The 25,371-nt window shown below is 37.4% G+C and overlaps 2 protein-coding genes across 3 annotated transcripts in view; both read left to right on the top strand.

The window, feature by feature from the left end:
- The first annotated feature begins 216 nt into the window (after positions 1-216).
- LOC149801936 (collagen alpha-2(VIII) chain-like) overlaps positions 217-25,371 on the top strand; it is a 44,094-nt gene continuing 18,939 nt past the window's right edge. The window contains exons 1-2 of one of the 2 annotated variants that reach the window (XM_089956322.1): positions 217-623; positions 3,276-6,548. In XM_089956322.1, coding sequence (XP_089812448.1) covers positions 383-623; positions 3,276-3,703 — 669 coding nt within the window. In that variant the 5' untranslated portion in view covers positions 217-382 and the 3' untranslated portion in view covers positions 3,704-6,548. Of the gene's footprint in view, positions 624-3,275; positions 6,549-25,371 lie in introns of those variants that run through there. The other variant, XM_089956323.1, reaches the window with a different exon arrangement.
- Positions 15,164-24,084, top strand: LOC149801937 (collagen alpha-2(VIII) chain-like). The gene is made up of 3 exons (XM_089956324.1): positions 15,164-15,303; positions 15,495-15,738; positions 18,438-24,084. Exons 2-3 carry the CDS (start codon positions 15,498-15,500, stop codon positions 18,863-18,865), a joined length of 669 nt encoding a protein of 222 aa, XP_089812450.1. The 5' UTR covers positions 15,164-15,303; positions 15,495-15,497; the 3' UTR covers positions 18,866-24,084.

Genomic DNA, 25,371 nt, shown 5'->3' on the forward strand with positions numbered 1-25,371 from the left:
CTATCCCAAACACTTGAATCTTCAAACCCCCTCCTGGTTCTTAACCGTGTAGGCCTGCATGCATTATGGGTTGTCCAGCGTTACCTTTAGCTAGGAAGCCGATTCTGTGGGGGTGGGGCTGGGTATAAGGAGTAACGTGCTTCACCGCATAAAAATGAGCGCGGAACGACTGGAACATTTCCTAGCGTAAGTTTGCCCTGGAAACTATTAAATTCAAGACCTACTGTGGGATTCCCCATCTGGGCCTCCAACAGACTCCTCGCCTACTTGTTTACGCTTCCCCCTCCCGCAGTGAATCACCTATTATTAAGCGCAGTTGAGATTGACTGTATATTATTTGGCAGTGCATACAAATATAAACATTGTTACTTGCTTTGAGATCATGGCGTCCTTCAAGTTGTTTTCTGCCATTTTCGTCAATATACTAATTGTACGAATACAAATAACCAGCTGTGAGAAAGTAGTGGATTGTCCTCGATTTGATTATGAATACAAAGTACTGGAAAAGCTCATTAGGTTGGAGTTTCAACAGATGGAGATGAGGGAGACAATTCGATCACAAACAGAATTAATACAGAGGCAGGAAAAACGTCTAGCAGACTTGGAGAAAACGCAGTCTACAGGTAAGGCATTTACTTTTCCATAGGTAATGGTAAATTACAATGATAAATAGCAAAATTAACACTAAATAAAAAAATAACAAATAATTGCTTATTTTTTATAGTTAATTTTTTTGCGATTCATTAAAGTTGAACCATTTCATAATTGTAGATATAATTAAATTACGTATGATTTTGAAATATATATTCCAGATAGAAATTTACAAAGAGTTACGACCAGATATATAAAATATTGTTTAAATTAGAATCACATTAAGATTTGTAATGCCATCTAATGTGGAAAGAATTGCTGCTTTAAGATATCAGATATGTATAAGATGAGAGTTGATTATCGGTAAATACTCTGGCTAATGTCTAAAATGAGTGGCTTAATGCAAACTGCGAGAGGATCATTTTTAACAATCTTCGTAACATAATCAGTTTTGAACGGTACGTATAAGTCCTAATCATTTGCAAGAACAAACTGAAAAGGAAAACATGACCTAGTAGATCATGAAATGTTATAACGTTATCTCAGTAATATCGATTCTCATCTGTTAATACTGCTTGGTTTTAATCATATTTAACAAATATGACCCGAATTCTTAATGTTAACAATCTTAGTTCTCAGCCACTAAATATCACAACTGGTGTGCTACAAGGATCAATTCTAGGACCAACACTGTTCCCAATATCTATAAACATGTACCTTTAGTTGCAGAAGCAAGTTTATATAACTTGTACGCTGATAATAAATTTATGAAGCATACCAAATGAATTAGAATCTAGATTACACTTAATTTAGAAAGCATAAAATTTGTTGTCTAAGAATAAAATATTGCAATAAATTCGCTTAAGAAGCATTATGTGTGGGCGGGAAGACAGCGAAGTGGAGACAGAGATGACAACAAAAATTAGGAATCGATAATAATGTGATATCTATTGTATATGTAAAACAACATTTGGTATATACCGATCCAGCTCTTAACTGAATTACACAAATGAATACAGTTAGTTGTAAGCATCATGCAAATTGGCTCTCTTAAGGAGAATCTAAATTGTAATAAAAATATTCTACAATGCCTACACTCTTCCGTTCTTTATATCATGGCTATGTTACGTAGTTTAGGAAAACTGGAACAATCAACAAATTGACAGAATTATAAAATTTAAGGAAACAAAAGAAAACAGAACAAAAGAAGCTTGCTGCAAGACTGATACTTAATAGACCTCCATACAACGACTTTTTAAACCGCTACTCACAGCATATAACGAATTGGTAAACCTCTACTCAAAGCATGCAGCAACTTTGTCCCATTTTGTCCCATACCATTTTGTCCGTACCATTTCATAGGCACCATTTTATCCATACCAGCTTGTCCAATACCATTATGTCCACATAACATTTTGTCCATACCATTTTGTCCGCTACCATTCTGTCCGGCCACCCTTTATTTCATCTGGAACTAATACATGCGTAGGCCAGTAAACATTCCTTTCACACATCGGTGAATAAGCATCCAGCTATTGCAATCAATATATTAGAACGTGTGTGCATAGTAGTGTCATATTTCCACTTCCGAAACAAAGTTGTTTGCGTTTTTCTGTCACAGAAGTATCAACGTGTGACTAAAAAATATCGACAATGAGCGAAAGGCTACTTAATACGAGGTAAATCTCCCCGCGCAAATACGTCATTCAGTTCATTAACCAGAACAATATTTATTGCAACAAACATTTTCCCACTGCTAAAAATGCTCCTCAGTTTTACTTCGTGTAAAAATGAGTGAGTGGCTGGACAGCATTGTAAAACTCACAGCTTCATCCGGCCCAGAGAGAAGGCAATATTAAAAGAGAACAATTCTGGAGCATCAATAGACACCAGGACCGGCGAGGTCGGCCCTTGTGGCTTAAGAAAGGGTACTAAGAGATAATCATATTCTTTCAACATTTCTAAATGGTGTGTTGCTTGGGGATGTTTTAAAAGAGAGTATGGTTTTGTAAACTTTGTGGGTCGGCTAGGGTGGTTGCTGACACTGAATGGATGGGGACCCCGCCTATTTGGTCCGATCACCATCGCTGCTGCTAGTCTGTTGCACATTGTGTATTTTCAAATCACTTTCTTTAAAATCTCTAACAAGAAGCGTGGTTTTTGTGTTAGTGCAAACAACATGCCTCAGAAAGTCTTTTCTTCAATGAGAATTCTCCCAAGATCTGTGAAAAGCATTCAAAATTATTTATTTATGTTCTCGCTTGATCATTACTAGTTTAAAGTATTTGTAGTTATGATTACATTTGTGTTGTCTTTCGATGTTCGTTTTAGTATGTTTATTTTTTATTTCAGCATTTTGTCAATAAAACAGTAAAGAAGTTTGTCCACTGTTTTGATCAATTTCATTTCAAGTTAAACAAACAAAGTTTCAAGTAAACCAGTGATAAACTCAGCTGATTTCTCTGAGGGGACTTAAGATTTATATTTCCTGAATCTGACAGTTTAAGTAAGTTTACGATATCGTTTAAAAATGTTCTCGAGGGCAGCATGCTCACATGTTAGATATGAAATTAACCCTCAGGTTCAGCAATTCGACTTTCACAAATTTGCGATCTTGATTGTATCGTGTCACTTTCTCATTAATATCTACAGCACAAAACATTTACACCGTTTCCATTTTGCAGCGTCCGTGGCATTCATGGCGACCTTGAGCACCACAATATCAACCCCAGTAGCTGGACTTAGAGTTGTGTTTGACGTTGTCATCACAAATCAAGGAGGAGCATACGATCCCTTCACGGGCGTCTTCGTGGCTCCTGTTGGCGGTGTGTATCAGTTCAATCTTATAGCCAGCGTACAACACTCACCTGGAGTTCATGCCATACACCTGCTGATGATGCGGGCGAACACGAGGATTGCTTACACGTTCTTAGATCACCACGACAAGTACTGGCTTCAGAGAACCGTCTCTGCCGTCGTTTACGTCAATAAGGGAGAAAGCGTTTACGTCCAAATATCTGAAGCAGTGGGAATCACTTTTTTGAACGGAGGAGCTCTACACACGCACTTTAGCGGTTTTCTGATCAATTCACTTCCAGTAATTGCATCCTAGTGAAAGAAGATCGAAACTCCGGCTGCATAAATTCGTATTTCTTGCCCTGAATTCATGAAACGTTGAAGATTGAGATTAATGAACATAAGTTTTAAAATTAGATATCTCAAAAGCTGTGAAAGTAATTGCGTGAGATTTCCATAGTAGGCGATTTTACTGTTGTGAACTATTAGTGAAACTTTTTAAAAGCGTCGGCTTAGTTAAACTCTATATTCTATCGCTTGAAATCGATTAGAAAGTTCCAAAGTCTTTTATTGAAAAGAAGTTAGACCTGATCAAATACCGCAGAACAGAATATATTCAACTAATTATGCATTTTAATTATTGCGTGCATCCCGATACGTATAACTGGTTTTGTATCGACGTAGTTCACATCTGTTCCATGTGGGTTAAAGATGGCTTTCAAATACGTTCTCCGAGTTGATTAACGGTAGGAATACCCCTCGACCCATCTCCCGAATCCAGTATAGGTACCGCTAGTTTTACGCTTGTGATCTGACAAGATCGTTTGCTTCGTCTCCCGAAATCCATTGGAAGTTCGTGTTACTTTTCATCCCATCCAATGAGGATTTTGTTATTTTTAGATGGAATAAGGGTTATTCTATTGGTGTTATTTTTTTCTTCGTGATCGTAATTATGTGAATATTTTCAGCTATGCGGACTACGTTCCCGAGTTTTCTGTTTTTATGGCTCTGCACGGCTACACTGTAATAGAACAATTTGAAGTACTTGCTCGCGCACAATGTCAATTTATTTATCATCCCTGGTATAGTGGGTGTCTCTGGCGTTCGTAACGCAGTCAACTATGCATTTCTTTTTTCTGTTTTCTTTTCTTCCTTTATCGTTTTAGAATTAGCTATGACGACTATGTAAGCTAAATGCAAGAAGGCAAAGCCAGAGAGAATTTTCATGACTTCTGTCTCATATATACAAAGTGTACATCGTCGGCTACTTCAAGCATGTTGAGCCAGTTAGTCTTGAATGTAGAATACATTGTCGATACTTCGATGGAAAAACTGAAAGAAACAGGGAGTGAAGTAGGGATTCAAAGAACAGAAAGTACTGATGTTTTGAACATCTGAAAATCAAAGGATCGAAAGCGTTAATGTTTGGAACAGTCACCTTATACTGAGTATTTGGCCAACCTGGTGGGCGTACGAGGATTACGCAGGAGGCTACGCTTTGTGGGCTTTCGATTTCACTCCAGACCAAGGCAGCGATGAGGGACATTTCCACCCTATAAAATCTGGCCAGATTCGAGTGGAAATTCAGTTTACTACAAATCTTACAGAGACGGTGAACGTCCTCCTGTATGCAGAATTCGATCATACCATAGAAATCAACAGTTTGAGAGAAGTCATTCTAGATTACTAGAAACCATGGAAGACTGTTATCCCTCTTTGCCTAGTGGAGAAACTTTAGACATGGAATGTGAGGAGACTGTGAAAGAAGAAGAAGTTATCATGATGAAGTCAAGATGGCCAGAACATGAAGCCCATTTAGTCTCCTGTTTTGCCAAACACTTGGTCGAAACAATGACGGAATTGATCAAGAAAGATTGCTATGGATGTCAAAACGATCATCCCAGTCAAATTCAACACGATAAATGCCTGATGCTGAGTCAAGAAGAAAAATTGGACGAGTATCTGGATGAAGCTTGGAGTCTCATCTCGGACGAAATCGTGTTGCACCAGTGGTATAAAGACTTGCGTGAACATTCTTGTCCACCATTAACCACTCAAGAGATCCATCGTATCGAAGCTCTCCTGAATCAGAGTGAGGAGACGAAACGAAGAAACGGTTATTTGTCAGACATTTTCAAGCAAAAATTCAGGATCGAATTGATGACTTATTATTACCTGTGAAGAAGAAAAAACCACACAAAAAATGGATACCTGGGAACTTTATTACCTTTTGAACCACAGCTCGTACACGGCTTCTTGGAATCCTGTCATCTGTGCTAAAGATGAATTCCCTCATCGCAAATCTCAAGACCATCAAACTTATGTGATCAACACGGACGACAGTCATCTCCCAGGAACCCACTGGGTAGCCGTTTACTTTCCTCAAGAAGGATGTGTGGAATATTTCGATTCGTATGGATTCCCTCCTTTGGAAGACGATATCATTGACTTTATGAGAAGAAATGCTCAGACCACCCGATTCAATAATGTGAAATTACAAGGCACAGATTCCTTGGTGTGTGGACAATATTGTGTGTATTTTCTGCATCATCGCAGCCTGGGCTATTCCTTAGAACATTTAGTGACTCATTTTGATCCTCGTTCTTCTTCTAGAAATGATGTGAAAGTAGATAGATGGTTTTGTGACCATTATGCTTATCTTTTGTCTCAAGCTAGGAAACGTAGTGTCCATCAATGTCCTAATGACTTCCAACAATGGAAATCACAATTTCATTCACAATGTTGTCAACCCTGTTTAAAGTAGAGTGTTAATTTAAAAAAATGTTTGTCATTTAAAAAAATGTTTGATGTTATATTGTTGGATTATTGTTAAAAATGTTAAAGTTGTTGGTTAGTGTTAAGTGATTTTGAATAAAAAATGTTGTGTTTTGAAAAAAATGCCTTTGTCTTTTGTTTGGCTATAAGAATGTTGATTCATGCTCTTTGACTTCTTTCTATCCCTCTCATGACACTCATTGAACGTTGCGGCTCGAAAACCGTAGAGGGATGTTTTCCTTCACGTCCGCGCTTTGACTTTAAGAACCGGGGAAGTTTCCAGTCTAACCATCCATTGTCGACTCATCCTCCTACGAAGATGTGCTCCAAACTAGCTAAGCTAAACGAAGCCTACGTGAATTTGCATACGGTCAGACATAGTCTGATACCGAAGCTAGAAGAGATAGAGAATGTGAGAATGTTAAAAGCCACTGAAGACCTGATAGAAGAGCTCTTCAGAGAAGAAGTGAACAGGGAGAAAGAAGAATGGACAGAGAAGTACAGACTTCAGAGACAGCAGCAACAGCAACAGCAACAGCAGCAGCAACAGCAGCAACCTGAACCTGACAGAGGCTTTGTCGATTGTCGTATCGACACCAAAGAGTTCTTCTTCTCTTTCCGAAGAAGCAGACCTATCGTCAAAAAGTCTATCCTCAGAGGACGTCGCATTCTTAGAAACTAAAAGATTGCCATAGCAAACAAAAAAAAAAAAACAGCCCTTTTCAGGGCTACCCCATACTCTAGAAAAGAAATAACAATCCATTTGCCAATGTGTGTATGTAGAGTAGTGTGAATATAAACACTAACTCTTTTTTATAGTGTGAGGGTATGTGTTTGTAAGTGCTCACGTACGTTTGTGTGGATAGTAGATTAAGATCATGTGTTTTGCTGTTTGAGGTGTGGGGAGAGTAGATTTGGGGTTTGATTGGATTGCTTTGAGTATGTGAATAGTATATGATTTGTTTAATAATTTTTTTTTTGAATAGTGATGGGCAGTATAAAAAAGTGAGTGAGTGTTTCTTTTAGGTCCGCGCGTTGTTTGGTCATGATCTAGGTAAGATCAATTTTGTTTTAGGGGGATGTTTTCCATCACGTCCGCGCTTTAAGTATAAATTGAAACTCGCTTGGCAGTCTAGCTACCCCGTTCATTCGTTAACAAGACAATGAATACCAGAATCGTAAAGCTTCTAGAACTCCAGATGCACCTGGAATATGCCAGGCGCATACTAAATGAACTGGCCGCGGAGGCCATTGTCGAAGAGGGAAGGATGAAAGAGGAGGAGGAAAGAAGAAAAAAAGAAGAGGAGGAAAAGGAGAGAAGAAATTTCAGAATCCCAGAGACAAAAAAATTGGGATTCTGAAGCCACTTATCCCGCCTCTGCACTCCCAAGAAAAAAGGTAAAAGGAGACTGGGGAAGAAGATGTGTGTGTGGTGCCAGGCCTGGAAGGTGCCATCATTAACCAGGTGTCATGGAGTTCAAAAAAAAAACAGCCCTTTTCAGGACTACCCCAATCTCTAGAAAAGATATAGTAATCGATTTGCCAATGTGTGTATGTAGAGTAGTGTGAATATAAACACTGACTCTTTTTTTTTCCTAGTGTGAGGGTAAGTGTTTGTGTTTGTGTGTTTGTGTTTGTAAGCGCTAACGTAGGTTTGTGTGAATAGTAGATTATGGGTTTGTTTATTGTTTCTTAGCGTAAGTGGAGAGTATAGTTTGGGTTTTGTAACCGCTCACGTACGATTGTGTGGATAGTAGATTATGGATTTGGTTTTAATGATTTGCGTGTGTAAATAGTAGATTTGGGGTTTGTTTATTGCTGGTTCACGTATGTGGATAGTAGAGAAAAAAGTAGGGATGTTTTCCTTCACGTCCGCGCGTTGTTTGGTTATGATCTAGGTAAGATCAATTTTGTTTTAGCGGGATGTTTTCCATCACGTCCGCGCTTTCACTATAAGAACCCACAGTATTCGTCGTTCAAGCCATTCTACAAAGAATAAAAAAGAAGATGGCTTCAAACCAACTTGATAAAATGAAAACATTGCAAGACGTCCTGGACAATTTGGGTATGATGGAACAAATGTTGGTTAACATAAACGAGGATCACTATTCTTATAGTCCCCATCGTGTGAAGATGGAGATAAACAATTTAAGAAAAGTAAAGGAAATGATCAGTGCTCTGATGAAAGAAATAAAGGAGGAGAAGGAGGATGAAGAGGAAAGGATAAGGATGAGATTATGGAACGAGAAAATTGAAAAGGAAGAAGAAAATGAGAAGAGGAAGAAAGAAGAGGAGGAGAAACAGAAAGAAGAGAAAAAGAAGGAAGAAAAGAAAGAAAAGAAGAGAAAGAGTGTAGGACAGAAAATAAGAAGCTGGTGGAGAAATAGAAGAAATTAAAAGAAGAAGACGAAACCCAAAGGCCCTTTTCAGGGCCACTCATAGGTCTCGAAAAGAGATTGACTTTCAATTGGCAACCCTTTTTAAAAAATTTTTTTAAAAAAAAAATCCCATGTTAAATTCCCCTTGTCCTTAAAGTAGTTTTTTTTTTCTCCCATGTTAAATTCCCCTTGTCCCTAAACAAGCCCAAAATATATTCCCATGTTAAATTCCATTGTCCCTATAGTGGCCCAGCAATTTTTCCCATGTTAAATTTACATAGTCCCTATAGTGGCCCAGGGGGTGTTTTTAATGGTAAGTCCCATTGTCCCTATGGTGGTCCCCTTAACTACTGGCATGCATCATTATGAACCAAGAAAATGAAGTGGTACGAGAAACCGCGACCCAACGAATTTATCATTTCCTCATTCGTTTCTATCTGTACATTACTACTACTCGTGAACTCCTGGTATTTCTTCCTCATTGTTAGGTTCTTCTACCACTCTTCTAAGTCAAGTTTCTTTAAAGGCCCTAACGAAAAATAGAGATTGTCCTTCTCTAAATTAGGCTTTAATTCCACGTTCACTTTTGGCTTTTCTACCACTGGCTCTGTCAAATTTTATTCTTTGATGAGCCACTCACAATGTCTTTGTCATAATTAGTCAACTCTTGAATCCAAGTATCGAAGTCAATCCTTTTCCAATCAGGTACAGCCTTATGTCTTTCATTTGTTGGTGTAACCAACTAGCTTAACACACGTCTTGGTACTTGTGAAGGATGGATATAGTACGACGAAACCCTTCTATACACAGATGTATACTACTCGTGTTCATTCGTAACACTTTGAATACAATGACTTTATCTTGGACCGATAAAGCCATGGTGGTTATATATTTGGAGGTGCTGTTCATGAATTGTCCACAACGAAACTGAAGAAAAGTACTCACTAGAACACACACTAAACGTCGTCCAAAATTCAAAGAAAATCGTGTCATCTTGTGGAACCATTTCTTGTAACAGTACTCGATAATCCACCAAGCTGTGAACACTGTGACTGAGTTCCTTCCATGGAATTTAGTGTAACATTGATGACAAAAGTTGTGGTAAGATTTAAAACAGCGCATTATGATACAAATGACCCCATAAAATCATGCAAAGGAGCGACATAAAGACTGAGGCATCCAATATATTCCAAAGTAGTATATCTACACTAGTCTGCAGTTTGGTCCAATAAAATCATTATTATACTCGTCACGCAATAAATTGAATCTTACTTGTGTGCTCTTTTCAAATTAATTTTATCAATGACTATTTACTTCCACCAACCGCTACGTGTCACTACACGAGCCCGTTATTAAGATGTTGATTACGGGTACTAACTTTACGTTCGCCTGACACTGGGAAGACTGTATAAAACATGACATGCCGCAAACACTTCCATATTTCTTTATTACTATCAGACAAATTTATTTCCGCATAAATCTTGCACAATATGTTCTTAAATACATCGGAAGGTAAGTAAGCAAAAATGAATAAATGCATAAATAAATAAATAAATATTAATAAAGATACTGAGCCCACAAAATTGAGATAAATAATTCTGAAAAATTATAGTGATGAAAAAATGAGCAACTGTTGTCCATTTAAATGAAACTGAGGGAGAAATCGTACAAATTATCTGTACAAGGAAATTATACTGAAATGACAAAGTAATTGAAGAATCACCCATTTGATATATTTGATGGTTTCATTGTTTCCTTCCCTGATATGAATGTACAAGCACTATATATATATATATATATATATATATATATATATATATATATATATATATATATATATATATATGAGCTTTGTGATAACTTGCCGAGTTTCTATTACATGAAAATTTAAAAAGCCCTTACTATAATTTCCTATTTTTGAGAGGTACAGTCTTTGTAATGTCATCTTATTTGTACGATTTTGTACCCAAAAAATTCATTTTGTGGAAAGAAGTTAAAAAAGATTTCATACTGTTTTTCCAATTATATCTATAGTATGTACGATGTATCAATGATATACCACGATATGTATACATCTTTCATTACAAGGAAACGAGACTTGAAAAATGTATACAACGAGTGATATATCATTGATACAGCCTACATACTATACATATGTTTTATTTATATCACATACAAATACACATATTTGTCTTGTGAACGGAGCTACGACTGACTAGGGGAAACTGTGTATTGACCGAGTGAACGAACTCATCCCTGCCGAGTGTGTCTTCCTCAAAATGTAGTTCTGTTCTTTACTTTTGGTTATGCACAATCGCCTTTGCACATTGATAAGCTGATTGTTTTCTTTTTTTAATTTCTATTTTTATTCACATTTATTAAATCAATATAAAGCACTTTTATGATTTACTCACGAAAAATGGTTTTAATGAAGAAAGCAGAGCACTACAAAAACATCGTTACAGTCTTGAACATTAAGATGTCAGTCATTCATGTACACGCGCATAGAATTTAGTGTGGAAAAGAAACTAAATGACGTACCAACAGGAGGTAATTAAAATATTTTATTATATGTACAACTGACCTTGTCATTATTCCGCTTTAATTAACACTACCTCCGACCATAAAATTCTCTCTGTCTCTGTCTTTGTCTCTCTCTCGTCGGTTTGACTTAACATTTACCATCATTCTTCATAGATTCAGAGATATCATGGTATGACAACAAGCGAAATAAAAATTTCATGGATTTTCGCCCGTCTTCCTACGATAGTCAACAGAGAGAGAGAGAGAGAGAGAGAGAGAGAGAGAGAGCATTTTCATATTTAATTAATAACAACAACAATAAAGCCTTAAAACCCTTATTTAACGTGTGCCTCGTAACCAAGACATGCTATTGCAACTTTGTATCATTGATCGTATGAACCCTGTAGATTGATCAAAAGGGAAGTGTACACATACCGTTACGAAAAACCATATTTCTTGTAGGTTACTTAGTGCAAGTTCAGTTTCAATGTTATCATCCAGCCAAAATTCTTTTGTCTCTCACTCCTGATTTCTGCGTATTTTGTCCCTTATGCATGAGAGGGGAGGGGGAAACGGAAAAAGAATGGAATACAATGAAATTGTGTAGCATGTTTAGAAAACGGGGACTATTAATTATTACTTTTATCGTTATTTTCATACGTCACTGATGATAAATAAGTTAAAATTCATCATTGATCTATAGGAATAGAACCGGCAGCACACAGTTCTAAGAATGTTTATACATTCGTATTATTACGCCATTGGCGGATCACATTTCGATATATCAATAGCATTGGTATATGAAATTGCTTTATACCAACAATTTGAAAGCCATGTTATTTTTAATATATATATATATATATATATATATATATATATATATATATATATATATATATATATATATATAGATAGATAGATAGTATGTACGCTGTATCAAAGATACTTGCCGAGTTGCCTTTTAATGAAAAATGTAGACGAGTGGTATATCATTGATACAGCGTACATACTCTACATATATTTTATTTATATCACAAACAAATACATATATTTGCCCTTTGAACGGAGTTAAAATTTACTACAGGCAGCTGTTTATTGTCCGAGTCAATGAACTCACATCCCCGACTGTGTGTCTGAAACAAAATGTAGTTCTATACCATTTGTAGCTATATCACAATCACGTTTGCGTGTTGATAAGTTGCTGTTTTCATTTTTTAGTTTCTATTTTCCTTCACATTGATTAAATCAATATAATGCACACTTATGATTAAAACATGAAAGATGGTTTTAATGATAAAAGTTGAGCACTACAAACACTTGGTTAGCTACGCTATTCACATGAACGCTTAGACATTTACGTAGCGGCGCATGAAATTAATGTGGAATAGAAACTAAGTAAAATGACGAACCAACATGAGGTAATTAGAATATTTTAATATATTTTCAATTGATCTAAGTCATTATTCTGCTTTAGTAACAGTACCACCGACCATTAAATCTCTCTCTCTCTCTCTCTCTCTCTCTCTCTCTCTCTCTCTCTCTCTCTCTCTGGTCGGTTTAACTTAACTTTTACCATCATTCATAAGTCCAGAGACATCGTGGGATGACACAAACGAAAATCCTCTACGCTAGTCATTTCATAGATTTTAGCACGTATCTTCTGTATCTTGTTACTATAGTCCAGAGAGGGAGAGAGAGGCCGGCCTTTGGACATTTTCATATTTAATTAATAATAATCGATTTTTAGAACATTATAATATTATAAACAAAACATTAAATAAGTCATTGATAAACACTGTAGATAAATCCATTGGGAAGTGCATACATATCGTTACGAGGAACCATATTCTTGTAGGTTACTTGGCGTAATTTCTTTTCCAAGATTTAATCCAGCCCAAATTCCTTTTCTCTTTCACTCCACATTTCTCTTTCACTCCACAGTTTTTCCGCTATGAATGAGAGGGGAGGGGTGGAACAGAAAGCAGAAAGGATTGCGAATGAAAATGCGTACCATATTAAATTCATATAGAAAATGGGGATTATTAATTCTTTTGATCGTTATTTTCATACGTCACTAATGACTAATGTGTGGAAAATCATCATTGATCTCGAATCAACTGCACACCGTCACGAGAACACGAGAATGTTTATATATGCGTAGTATTGCACCAGATCACACTTTGATATACCAATAGTATTGCTATATCAAATTGCTGTATACCAACACTTTAAAAGCCATGTTATTTTTAATATATATATATATATATATATATATATATATATATATATATATATATATATATATATATATATATATATATATATATATATATATTGAAAGCGACAACACGCGTGCCCTGTACTCTGACTGGATAATAGGGAACACACCTTGACTGGATTATGCGACACCCGTTCTGATTTGTGCAATGTCTCATTTGCGATCCGTTCTTAGACTACATATTTATATCATCCGTAATCAAGAGAAATCAAGATATTAATGACTAGTGTATAGAGTTCGACCGCCGTCTCATATAATCTTGTATGAATAGAACATGTCGATCAACGCCATATCCAAATGGACGATGAAGGAAAGAACAGAAGAATCTATGCGTAAAGACAAGGCTGTGTCAAAAGAGTATCAGAATATGGACAAAACCGATGATCAGTAATGTTTGCGACAAAGAAAAGTGAATAGGTATGGTCAATGTGGTCCCGTTTGCCTACCCCTTCAACCCCGAATGAAGATACTGTTCAACTATTGTCAAAATCGGTGTTGTTATGTCTTTTGTCTTTCACACCTGAAACCGTAACCACCTTTCACCCTTCAGTATTGTGTTCGATATTATATCAGCATCTGTTTGTTTTGAATATTTCTACTGTTTTCTCGATTTTCCGTCCAGTTCTGGGTTTGTATCTATGTAGGTGTCAGAAAGAGGTGACATTTAGTGTACTCTATCTTCTATATGAAATCCCCTTCCACATCACATGCTAGTGATGAAGTGTGGATGTCGGTCGATAGGTATAGTTGTTGTTACTAGTAGAGGTTAGTACTAGTCAGCAGGTCTTGGTGTTGGTCACTATGTGTCTGTTTTATACATCATCATTTCTCTTGCGCTCACACAGACGCACACTGTTAAATCCATATAACTTTTTAACATTAGCTTTTCCCATTGTGCCCATACAGTCCCATGATGAATACTTTTAACATTAACATTTCCAGTTTAGTCTAATAATGTTAAACCTATGGACCAATGCAAAATGCCACTAATGTCCCTATGATCATTTTTGGAAAAAATGGAATTGATGGGGACTTAATATTAATTTACCCTTGTACCCCAATGGTCCATTTTTTTGCAAGTATCGTCTTCCGTTACTATTGACCTCATATTAAACTTTGTGAAGCATCAATTGCTATTTTACGTTTTTTAAATGGTGATCACATTTTCGACTTGGTATTCGCAGTTCATCTACCTTTTGATAAAGAGCAGATCAGGTTTTGGTAACATGTGCGTTTTTTAATTATAAAAATATAATGCTGAGTTAGTACATATAATTTGTTTAGCTTGCTGCTTTATGGCACATCCGATTATTTAGTGCCGAGGCAATTGAGTACAATGTCTACAACGCGGTTTCCAACTCGCATTTACCTTAGTTGAGCACTCTGCGAACTGATCCACATCAAGTCCTCATCAATTCTTTTTTTCTCTCCAAAAAGTGAGTGCAGACCATAAATAAAGGACTTCACAATTAGCTGACGATTAAGAAGGACTTCGCCATTGGCCAATGATTAAAAAGGAATTCACATTTAGCTGACGATTAAGGAAGGATTTATTCAAGACACTTCAGAATGTATGTAGTAATGAGGCAATATTCTGGAGTGATAGCAGATCGAAAAGAATTTAAAAAATTCATTGGGACGTACGTTCTTACTGAACTAAAAACGTATAAACTCTATCGATTATATAACACGTGTAGCTTTCTGTAAGATCACAAGAGATACAGAGCACTCCAATCAAAAAGGAAAATATAACACTAGTTTATCAGTCAAGGTCAACTATCCCAAACACTTGAATCTTCAAACCCCCTCTTGGTTCTTAACCGTGTAGGCCTGCATGCATTATGGGTTGTCTAGCGTTACCTTTAGCTAGGAAGCCGATTCTGTGGGGGTGGGGCTGGGTATAAGGAGTAACGTGCTTCCCCGCATAAAAATGAGCGCGGAACGACTGGAACATTTCCTAGCGTAAGTTTGCCCTGGAAACTATTAAATTCAAGACCTACTGTGGGATTCCCCATCTGGGCCTCCAACAGACTCCTCGCCTACTTGTTTACACTTCCCCCTCCCGCAGTGAATCACCTATTATTAAGCGCAGTTGAGATTGACTATATTATTTGGCAGTGTATACAAATATAAACATTGTTACTTGCTTTCAGATCATGGCGTCCTTCAAGTTGTTTTCTGCCATTTTCGTCAATATACTAATTGTACGAATACAAATAACCAGCTGTGAGAAAGTAGTGGATTGTCCTCGATTTGATTATGAATACAAAGTACTGGAAAAGCTCATTAGGTTGGAGTTTCAACAGATGGAGATGAGGGAGACAATTCAATCACAAACAGAATTAATACAGAGGCAGGAAAAACGTCTAGCAGACTTGGAGAAAACGCAGTCTACAGGTAAGGCATTTACTTTTCCATAGGTAATGGTAAATTACAATGATAAATAGCAAAATTAACACTAAATAAAATAACAAATAATTGCTTATTTTTGATAGTTAATTTTTTGCGATTCATTAAAGTTGAACCATTTCATAATTGTAGATATAATTAAATCACGTATGATTTTGAAATATATATTCCAGATAGAAATTTACAAAGAGTTACGACCAGATATATAAAATATTGTTTAAATTAGAATCACATTAAGATTTGTAATGCCATCTAATGTGGAAAGAATTGCTGCTTTAAGATATCAGATATGTATAAGATGAGAGATGATTATCGGTAAATACCCTGGCTAATGTCTAAAATGAGTGGCTTAATGCAAACTGAGAGAGGATCATTTTTAACAATCTTCGTAACATAATCAGTTTTGAACGGTACGTATAAGTCCTAATCATTTGCAAGAACAAACTGAAAAGGAAAACATGATAGTTTCATTATTTTGGGACTTAACAAGGATTTTGACCTAGTAGATCATGAAATGTTATAACGTTATCTCAGTAATATCGATTCTCATCTGTTAATACTGCTTGGTTTTAATCATATTTAACAAATATGACCCGAATTCTAAATGTTAACAATCTTAGTTCTCAGCCACTAAATATCACAACTGGTGTGCTACAAGGATCAATTCTAGGACCAACACTGTTCTCAATATCTATAAACATGTACCTTTAGTTGCAGAAGCAAGTTTATATAACTTGTACGCTGATAATAAATTTTTGAAGCATACCAACTGAATTAGAATCTAGATTACACTTAATTTAGAAAGCATAAAATTTGTTGTGTAAGAATAAAATATTGCAATAAATTCGCTTAAGAAGCATTATGTGTGGGTGGGAAGACAGCGAAGTGGAGACAGAGATGACAACAAAAATTAGGAATCGATAATAATGTGATATCTATTGTATATGTAAAACAACATTTGGTATATACCGATCCAGCTCTTAACTGAATTACACAAATGAATACAGTTAGTTGTAAGCATCATGCAAATTGGCTCTCTTAAGGAGAATCTAAATTGTAATAAAAATATTCTACAATGCCTACACTCTTCCGTTCTTTATATCATTGCCATGTTACGTAATTTAGGAAAACTGGAACAATCAACAAATTGACAGAATTATAAAATTTAAGGAAACAAAACAAAACAGAACAAAAGAAGCTTGCTGCAAGACTGATACTTAATAGACCTCCATACAACGACTTTTTAAACCGCTACTCACAGCATATAACGAATTGGTAAACCTCTACTCAAAGCATGCAGCAACTTTGTCCCATTTTGTCCCATACCATTTTGTCCGTACCATTTTATAGGCACCATTTTATCCATACCAGCTTGTCCAATACCATTATGTCCACATAACATTTTGTCCATACCATTTTGTCCGTACCATTTTGTCCGCTACCATTCTGTCCGGCCACCCTTTATTTCATCTGGAACTAATACATGCGTAGGCCAGTAAACATTCCTTTCACACATCGGTGAATAAGCATCCAGCTATTGCAATCAATATATTAGAACGTGTGTGCATAGTAGTGTCATATTTCCACTTCCGAAACAAAGTTGTTTGCGTTTTTCTGTCACAGAAGTATCAACGTGTGACTAAAAAATATCGACAATGAGCGAAAGGCTACTTAATACGAGGTAAATCTCCCCGCGCAAATACGTCATTCAGTTCATTAACCAGAACAATATTTATTGCAACAAACATTTTCCCACTGCTAAAAATGCTCCTCAGTTTTACTTCGTGTAAAAATGAGTGAGTGGCTGGACAGCATTGTAAAACTCACAGCTTCATCCGGCCCAGAGAGAAGGCAATATTAAAAAAGAACAATTCTGGAGCATCAATAGACACCAGGACCGGCGAGGTCGGCCCTTGTGGCTTAAGAAAGGGTACTAAGAGATAATCATATTCTTTCAACATTTCTAAATGGTGTGTTGCTTGGGGATGTTTTAAAAGAGAGTATGGTTTTGTAAACTTTGTGGGTCGGCTAGGGTGGTTGCTGACACTGAAGGGATGGGGACCCCGCCTATTTGGTCCGATCACCATCGCTGCTGCTAGTCTGTTGGACATTGTGTATTTTCAAATCACTTTCTTTAAAATCTCTAACAAGAAGCGTGGTTTTTTGTGTTAGTGCAAACAACATGCCTCAGAAAGTCTTTTCTTCAATGAGAATTCTCCCAAGATCTGTGAAAAGCATTCAAAATTATTTATTTATGTTCTCGCTTGATCATTACTAGTTTAAAGTATTTGTAGTTATGATTACATTTGTGTTGTCTTTCGATGTTCGTTTTAGTATGTTTATTTTTTATTTCAGCATTTTGTCAATAAAACAGTAAAGAAGTTTGTCCACTGTTTTGATCAATTTCATTTCAAGTTAAACAAACAAAGTTTCAAGTAAACCAGTGATAAACTCAGCTGATTTCTCTGAGGGGACTTAAGATTTATATTTCCTGAATCTGACAGTTTAAGTAAGTTTACGATATCGTTTAAAAATGTTCTCGAGGGCAGCATGCTCACATGTTAGATATGAAATTAACCCTCAGGTTCAGCAATTCGACTTTCACAAATTTGCGATCTTGATTGTATCGTGTCACTTTCTCATTAATATCTACAGCACAAAACATTTACACCGTTTCCATTTTGCAGCGTCCGTGGCATTCATGGCGACCTTGAGCACCACAATATCAACCCCAGTAGCTGGACTTAGAGTTGTGTTTGACGTTGTCATCACAAATCAAGGAGGAGCATACGATCCCTTCACGGGCGTCTTCGTGGCTCCTGTTGGCGGTGTGTATCAGTTCAATCTTATAGCCAGCGTACAACACTCACCTGGAGTTCATGCCATACACCTGCTGATGATGCGGGCGAACACGAGGATTGCTTACACGTTCTTAGATCAGCACGACAAGTACTGGCTTCAGAGAACCGTCTCTGCCGTCGTTTACGTCAATAAGGGAGAAAGCGTTTACGTCCAAATATCTGAAGCAGTGGGAACCACTTTTTTGAACGGAGGAGCTCTACACACGCACTTTAGCGGTTTTCTGATCAATTCACTTCCAGTAATTGCAGCCTAGTGAAAGAAGATCGAAACTCCGGCTGCATAAATTCGTATTTCTTGCCCTGAATTCATGAAACGTTGAAGATTGAGATTAATGAACATAAGTTTTAAAATTAGATATCTCAAAAGCTGTGAAAGTAATTGCGTGAGATTTCCATAGTAGGCGATTTTACTGTTGTGAACTATTAGTGAAACTTTTTAAAAGCGTCGGCTTAGTTAAACTCTATATTCTATCGCTTGAAATCGATTAGAAAGTTCCAAAGTCTTTTATTTAAAAGAAGTTAGACCTGATCAAATACCGCAGAACAGAATATATTCAACTAATTATGCATTTTAATTATTGCGTGCATCCCGATACATATAACTGGTTTTGTATCGACGTAGTTCACATCTGTTCCATGTGGGTTAAAGATGGCTTTCAAATACGTTCTCCGAGTTGATTAACGGTAGGAATACCCCTCGACCCATCTCCCGAATCCAGTATAGGTACCGCTAGTTTTACGCTTGTGATCTGACAAGATCGTTTGCTTCGTCTCCCGAAATCCATTGGAAGTTCGTGTTACTTTTCATCCCATCCAATGAGGATTTTGTTATTTTTAGATGGAATAAGGGTTATTCTATTGGTGTTATTTTTTTCTTCGTGATCGTAATTATGTGAATATTTTCAGCTATGCGGACTACGTTCCCGAGTTTTCTGTTTTTATGGCTCTGCACGGCTACACTGTAATAGAACAATTTGAAGTACTTGCTCGCGCACAATGTCAATTTATTTATCATCCCTGGTATAGTGGGTGTCTCTGGCGTTCGTAACGCAGTCAACTATGCATTTCTTTTTTCTGTTTTCTTTTCTTCCTTTATCGTTTCAGAATTAGCTATGACGACTATGTAAGCTAAATGCAAGAAGGCAAAGCCAGAGAGAATTTTCATGACTTCTGTCTCATATATACAAAGTGTACATCGTTGGCTACTTTCAGCATGTTGAGCCAGTTAGTCTTGAATGTAGAATACATTGTCGATACTTCGATGGAAAAACTGAAAGAAACAGGGAGTGAAGTAGGGATTCAAAGAACAGAAAGTACTGATGTTTTGAACATCTGAAAATCAAAGGATCGAAAGCATTAATGTTTGGAACAGTCACCTTATACTGAGTATTTGGCCAACCTGGTGGGCGACGCTCTTACATCTAATGCAAATCCCGACTCCTCCTTCACGAGTTTACACCGTGTCGGTACAACAAGAAACGACTGAGTTGATTGGTTATTGCCCGTCCTTCCGTCTTCTGTTTTAGTCGAAATAAGTTGTTGGGTATACCACCAAATCCCAAGAAGTCCAGGTTGCGATTTTCCTCTCGCATGTCTGAGTATAACCATCGGACCTATAAATTCGGGCGCATGGGGTTTAGAAATGACTTCAAAATGTCGTGCCGTCCAGTAGCAACTCAGCCTTTTTTCTGAGAGCCAAAATGCAGCATCTAAGACCCATTCCGACATCTTCTTCACTGATCTTACATTACAACTACGCTGCGATCAGTCTGACTTCCCCTGCTTCTATGTGGTGGATAAAGACATTGTGGACACCACTTCGAAACTCGTACGAACAACATCCACGTTCTCGTTGTTGTAATTAGCGTCTCCGGCGATTGTTTCAGGCTTGCAGACACGGCCGGCAATGTACATCTCGCCATGACCCTGCGAACCTCCCTTTGAATCGCGTCTGCTGATCGATAGCAAAATAAAGGACTTGTGGAGGAAGGCAGCCTAAGATCTGCCCCTCTATCTCTGTGAGTAGCAATCATAGCCATATACATCATTTCCGATTCACCCTCAATGACGTGATGACCGGAGACAAGGAGAGACGAGATCGTTCGCTGTACAACCCAAAAGCCATCCGCGATTCCAATCTCATACATGACGACAATCTGTTAATTAGTTTCAGAGCTAGTCGTATCAAATATCCGAACAAACATTTCATTAGTCTCGTTCTAATAGATGCATGTCTTCACGTTCTCGTCCATCCGTCCTTACGACAATTCCTGCAGCTTTCCATCTGTCTAGACCTTTAGGAGGAAATTGTTTTCAGTTTCGCGCTCTGTGCTGGTTTAAAAAGAAATCCATGGACCTTTATGAAATTACTCCACTGTGTCGTATCCCTGTTCCGTATGACTTAATCTGTTTCCAAGGCGGCTTATTTGGACGACCCCATCCAGAAACATATGATCAATTCCATTCTAGTCAAGGAAAGAACGATCTACATTAACTTTTACATCATCTACGATTTTTGATCAACTGGGAAATCCCATCTTGTCCATTTTATCAGTTTCTCCATCTTGGCATGGATTTTCTCACTCACCTCAACTTGGTACGTTTTCCCCACCTTTGGGTAGTCCTAATCGTCGTTTTCCTGGAATACATTTCCAGTACAAAATGGATCACAGTCAGGGAGTATCTGCAACTCCTCGGGTTGTTTTAATCAGCAGCGGATTAAGCCCTTCGCAGATGACCTTGCTATCTCAAGGGACTCCCTCTTCCATGCCGATAGATTACAGGATCAGAGTAACGAGTGAGATATTATCGTTCCTGGAGCGATGATCAACCAAGGTGGGCTCACGATAAGAGTATCCCTCGAAAAGACGCACCTGGACTGTATGTACAAACGATCCCACCTGTAGTTGAGGAACCCATCTGTTATCGGACTTAGATACTGTCAATGACCAGTGGGCCCCGGAGGGCACAGGTTTCCACATCATTCTCATGGAGATGAAAGCTATCCTCACAATATTTCATTTTTGGAGCGACCATCTTCAAAACAAGATAATGCTCCTCGTATCAGACAACTCGGCGGCGGTGCCGTACTTCCTCAAACAGGGCGGGACCAAATCATCGCAGCTCTACACTCTTGTCGGGGCATTCCGTCGTTGGTGCACTCACCGCAGCATAATATCCAGATCAGATATATTTCCGGCTGACGCACTGTCTTGGCCTATTCTCTGTCAAGGAGGGAATATATCCTCCTTATCGAATGGTCCCTACATCTATCGGTTTTTCATCCGATTTGCCAACAATGGGGGCATCTGATAATGAAAATTGTTACAACCAGGTGAATAACAAACTGTTCACCTTCGTTTCCCCAAAAACACGTGATCCCGAGGCTTTGTCCGTCGCCGCTCTTTCTCTCGATTGAGAAGGTATGTGGCCCGTTGCCTCCCTCAAGGATCTTAGTTCCTAAAATTACATAAAAATCGTGATGCCACAAGTGCAAAATGATTCTGATTACCCCTCTCCCCTGAGACAAATTCTGGATCAACGATCTTCTAGACTAGCGATAAAACTACCCAGGAAAATCCTGGCCAGACCGAATATATTCAACGTGTACCATCCTTGCCCGGACCGTCTTCTATTCACACTTAGATGTTGTCCAGAACCCTTCAATCATGGAAAGAATTGCACGAGCTAAAATACCTTTTAAAGGCGTTCAAAAGGACGTATGTCGTTTTCACTGATTGGTACAAAGTCAAAACATTGTTCTTTTCAGTGTCTTTTGCCCCACAAATAGCTGACTTTTTTCTTTGACCGTTAGAGGGGAAAATGTTGGCCCCGATTACTATTAAAAGCACATAACGTCTTCATGGTAGGGAGGATCTTGGTCATAACAAAGACCAATCTGGCTTGTTGTCCATCTTTGACTTCATAGACCTAAATCACTCACATTGTTTCCTAAGTGGAATCATTCCTGCGCTCTGACAAATTCGAGCCCTTTGCCAGGACTTCGCTTAAGCTCCTTTCGTATAAAACATGTTTCCTGATAACGTTCGCTTCGTAAGTCAATGAATTACATCCCCTCTCTATTGACCAAGCCTACCCTCAATTTCAATCAGATGGCTCGGCGGTCCTTATGACGCAAACTAGTTTCGTCGTCAGTAAATTTTTGCCGTGAGTGGGCATTCAAAAGTCATCTTACGACCTCTCTCCTGTATTGATGCAACCCAGAACGCTTTCAAACAGGACCTGGCCCGTTTGAACAGACTTTATCTGAAGCGGTAGTCCGTTTGTGGAGTTCAAAGACGCGTCTTTCCGCCAGTTAAACCTAGGAAAGAGGTCATAACTACTCAAGCCCTCTCATTGTGGTTTCAGTGGGGAATATGCACGGCATACTCAGACGTATCGCTGGAACAGAGCAGCTTCATGAACATCTCCGCTAATGAGATAAGATGAGATAAGAGATTCATTGTAAACATTACTTTGACCGTCATATATGTATCAGAGATAACCTCGAGGCCATCTGTTTTCATGCACAGTCAAATTTTCGATTTGTATCTGCAAGATCTGGTTCCACAGAGGCAACCTCTGGATCTTGCAAACCCAGTCTCAGTCGCACAAGCGGCTACAACATCAAATTTACATCAGCACAACCTCCGGATGGGTGTCCTGTGTAGCTTTCAAAGGATCCGCCTGGACATTTTATGTGGTAATAAGAACTCAATATATCTTCATCCCAGACTTAACCGGTTAGCATCCGGTTATGCTGCTCGCAAGTTAGGAGACCTGGTTAACCTTCATATGGGCAACCCGATATTCTTCCCTCAGAGCTTAACCAATGTATAGGTAGGGCGCTTATCATTCCATCCGCTTATTACGTATAATGTCAACGTTGATCGGAAAATGTATTCGAAGGAAAAACCAAATTTTGCATTAAATTATATTTTTCCTAGAATATTTGCCTTCTCGTCCTCCCGCAATGCGAGAATCCCGTTACACGATGTTCCGCTCATCATATAACTATGGCTACCTGTAGGCGGCATGGTGATGTAATGAGCAAGCGTTATTATCTTTTGCCTATAAAATATAGACAAGAAAGGCGAATTTTCGTCGTTGGGAAGGTTGCATTCGGGAGGTGGTACGGCTTATATACCTAATGTTAATGTGGAAAGGTAAGTATTCTAGGAGAAATATAATTTGCTGAAAAATTATCTCTCATCCGTGTAAGTAATATATTCTAGGTCAATATTAAATTTGTTGAGTACTTCGAAAACTTCAAACTGGAAATATTTCTAATGTTGATATCCTTTCGGATGGTATTACACACACACTTCTGCGCATTTTGTTTGCCTGCAAGGAAAGTTCATGATTTACTATAAACTATGCAGTTTTAATTGAAATTGTTTCTTTATCTTCCAAAATCAGATATCTTTTGTTTGAGCCACTTGACTAGTCACCAATAAATTGAATCAAGTTTAAATCTTGGCTTTCGAGAAGTAAGGTAGCTACTACTGTCCTAAAATATCAGTGGGAAATGTTTATTGACTTTAGCAATTGTTTTTCGAAAAAAAAAACTTTCGCATCAGAGTATAAGTATATAGAACTCTCTTATTACCAGATAGCACCAGGACCGTGATATCCTAAAATTGCATGAAATCTTTATCGACTTTAACAGTCGTGTTTTGAAAAACAAAAATTCCGCATCATAGGATATGTATATATAACTCATATTACTAGGTAAGACCCAAGACTGTGCTATCCTAAAACTGCAGGAAGTCTTTATCGATTTTAGCAATCGTTTCTCGACGAAAACATCCGCATCATAGTTTATGAAACTGTATATGTATACTTAACTCATATTACATGGTAACACCAAGACTGTAGTATCCTAAAACTGCAGGAAGTCTTTATCGACTTTAGCAATCATTTATCGATGAAAACGTTCGCATATTGGGATATGTAACTATCTTTCAAATGCGGGATTATTGGGACCATCATGTAGATTTCTCTACACTTCAGATCATGAGTTAGATCCAGGAAGTATATAGCTAATATAAATCGTTTGCATCACATAAAGTACAGTATATATATATATATATATATATATATATATATATATATATATATATATATATATATATATATATATATATATATATATATATATATATATATATATGGTATCTTCTGATGAAGGCTGGTCCACAAGACTAACACACCATAAAAACTAATCTACCAAGTAAGTTAGCTAGAGATTTCTTTCTTTAAACTGAATTATTTTTGACCAATTGAGGTGAATAGAAATGTTGTTGGCGTTCAATTGGACAAAATCAGGTCCATGATGCATCAAATATAGCAAGTCCAGAGTATCAGGTCCTGCTTGTTTTGTTCAATGAGTTTTCGGTCTGACAGTGCCTAAAAGATTAATTCCAGTTCATAATGATTGATTTGCAAAATGTAATCCTAATCAGCAATGCAAAGTCTCGAGTCCAGAAAAATAGATTTTGATGGATCTTCATACTTAAGTGATATATTTGAACAAAAATGAAATTTTTAGATCAGTTAAGAATATTTTATTTAATACAGCTTAGACAATATTATATATTGTACTCTTGGAGAAAACTTACCAAGTTACTTGTGCAAAAATCGAATGCACAATGTAAGGGAGGTAACAGTGTATGATGTTTAATATAACTCTACAGTTCTGTCCCTGAAGCAGCTAAACTTCTGGCTGATTCAAACTTAGTTCCAGTGATAAACATGGTGT

The sequence above is a fragment of the Sinohyriopsis cumingii genome, chromosome 4 (genome assembly GCF_028554795.1).
Source record: "Sinohyriopsis cumingii isolate HCF-2022 chromosome 4, ASM2855479v2, whole genome shotgun sequence".
Classification (NCBI taxonomy): Eukaryota; Metazoa; Mollusca; class Bivalvia; order Unionida; family Unionidae; genus Sinohyriopsis; species Sinohyriopsis cumingii.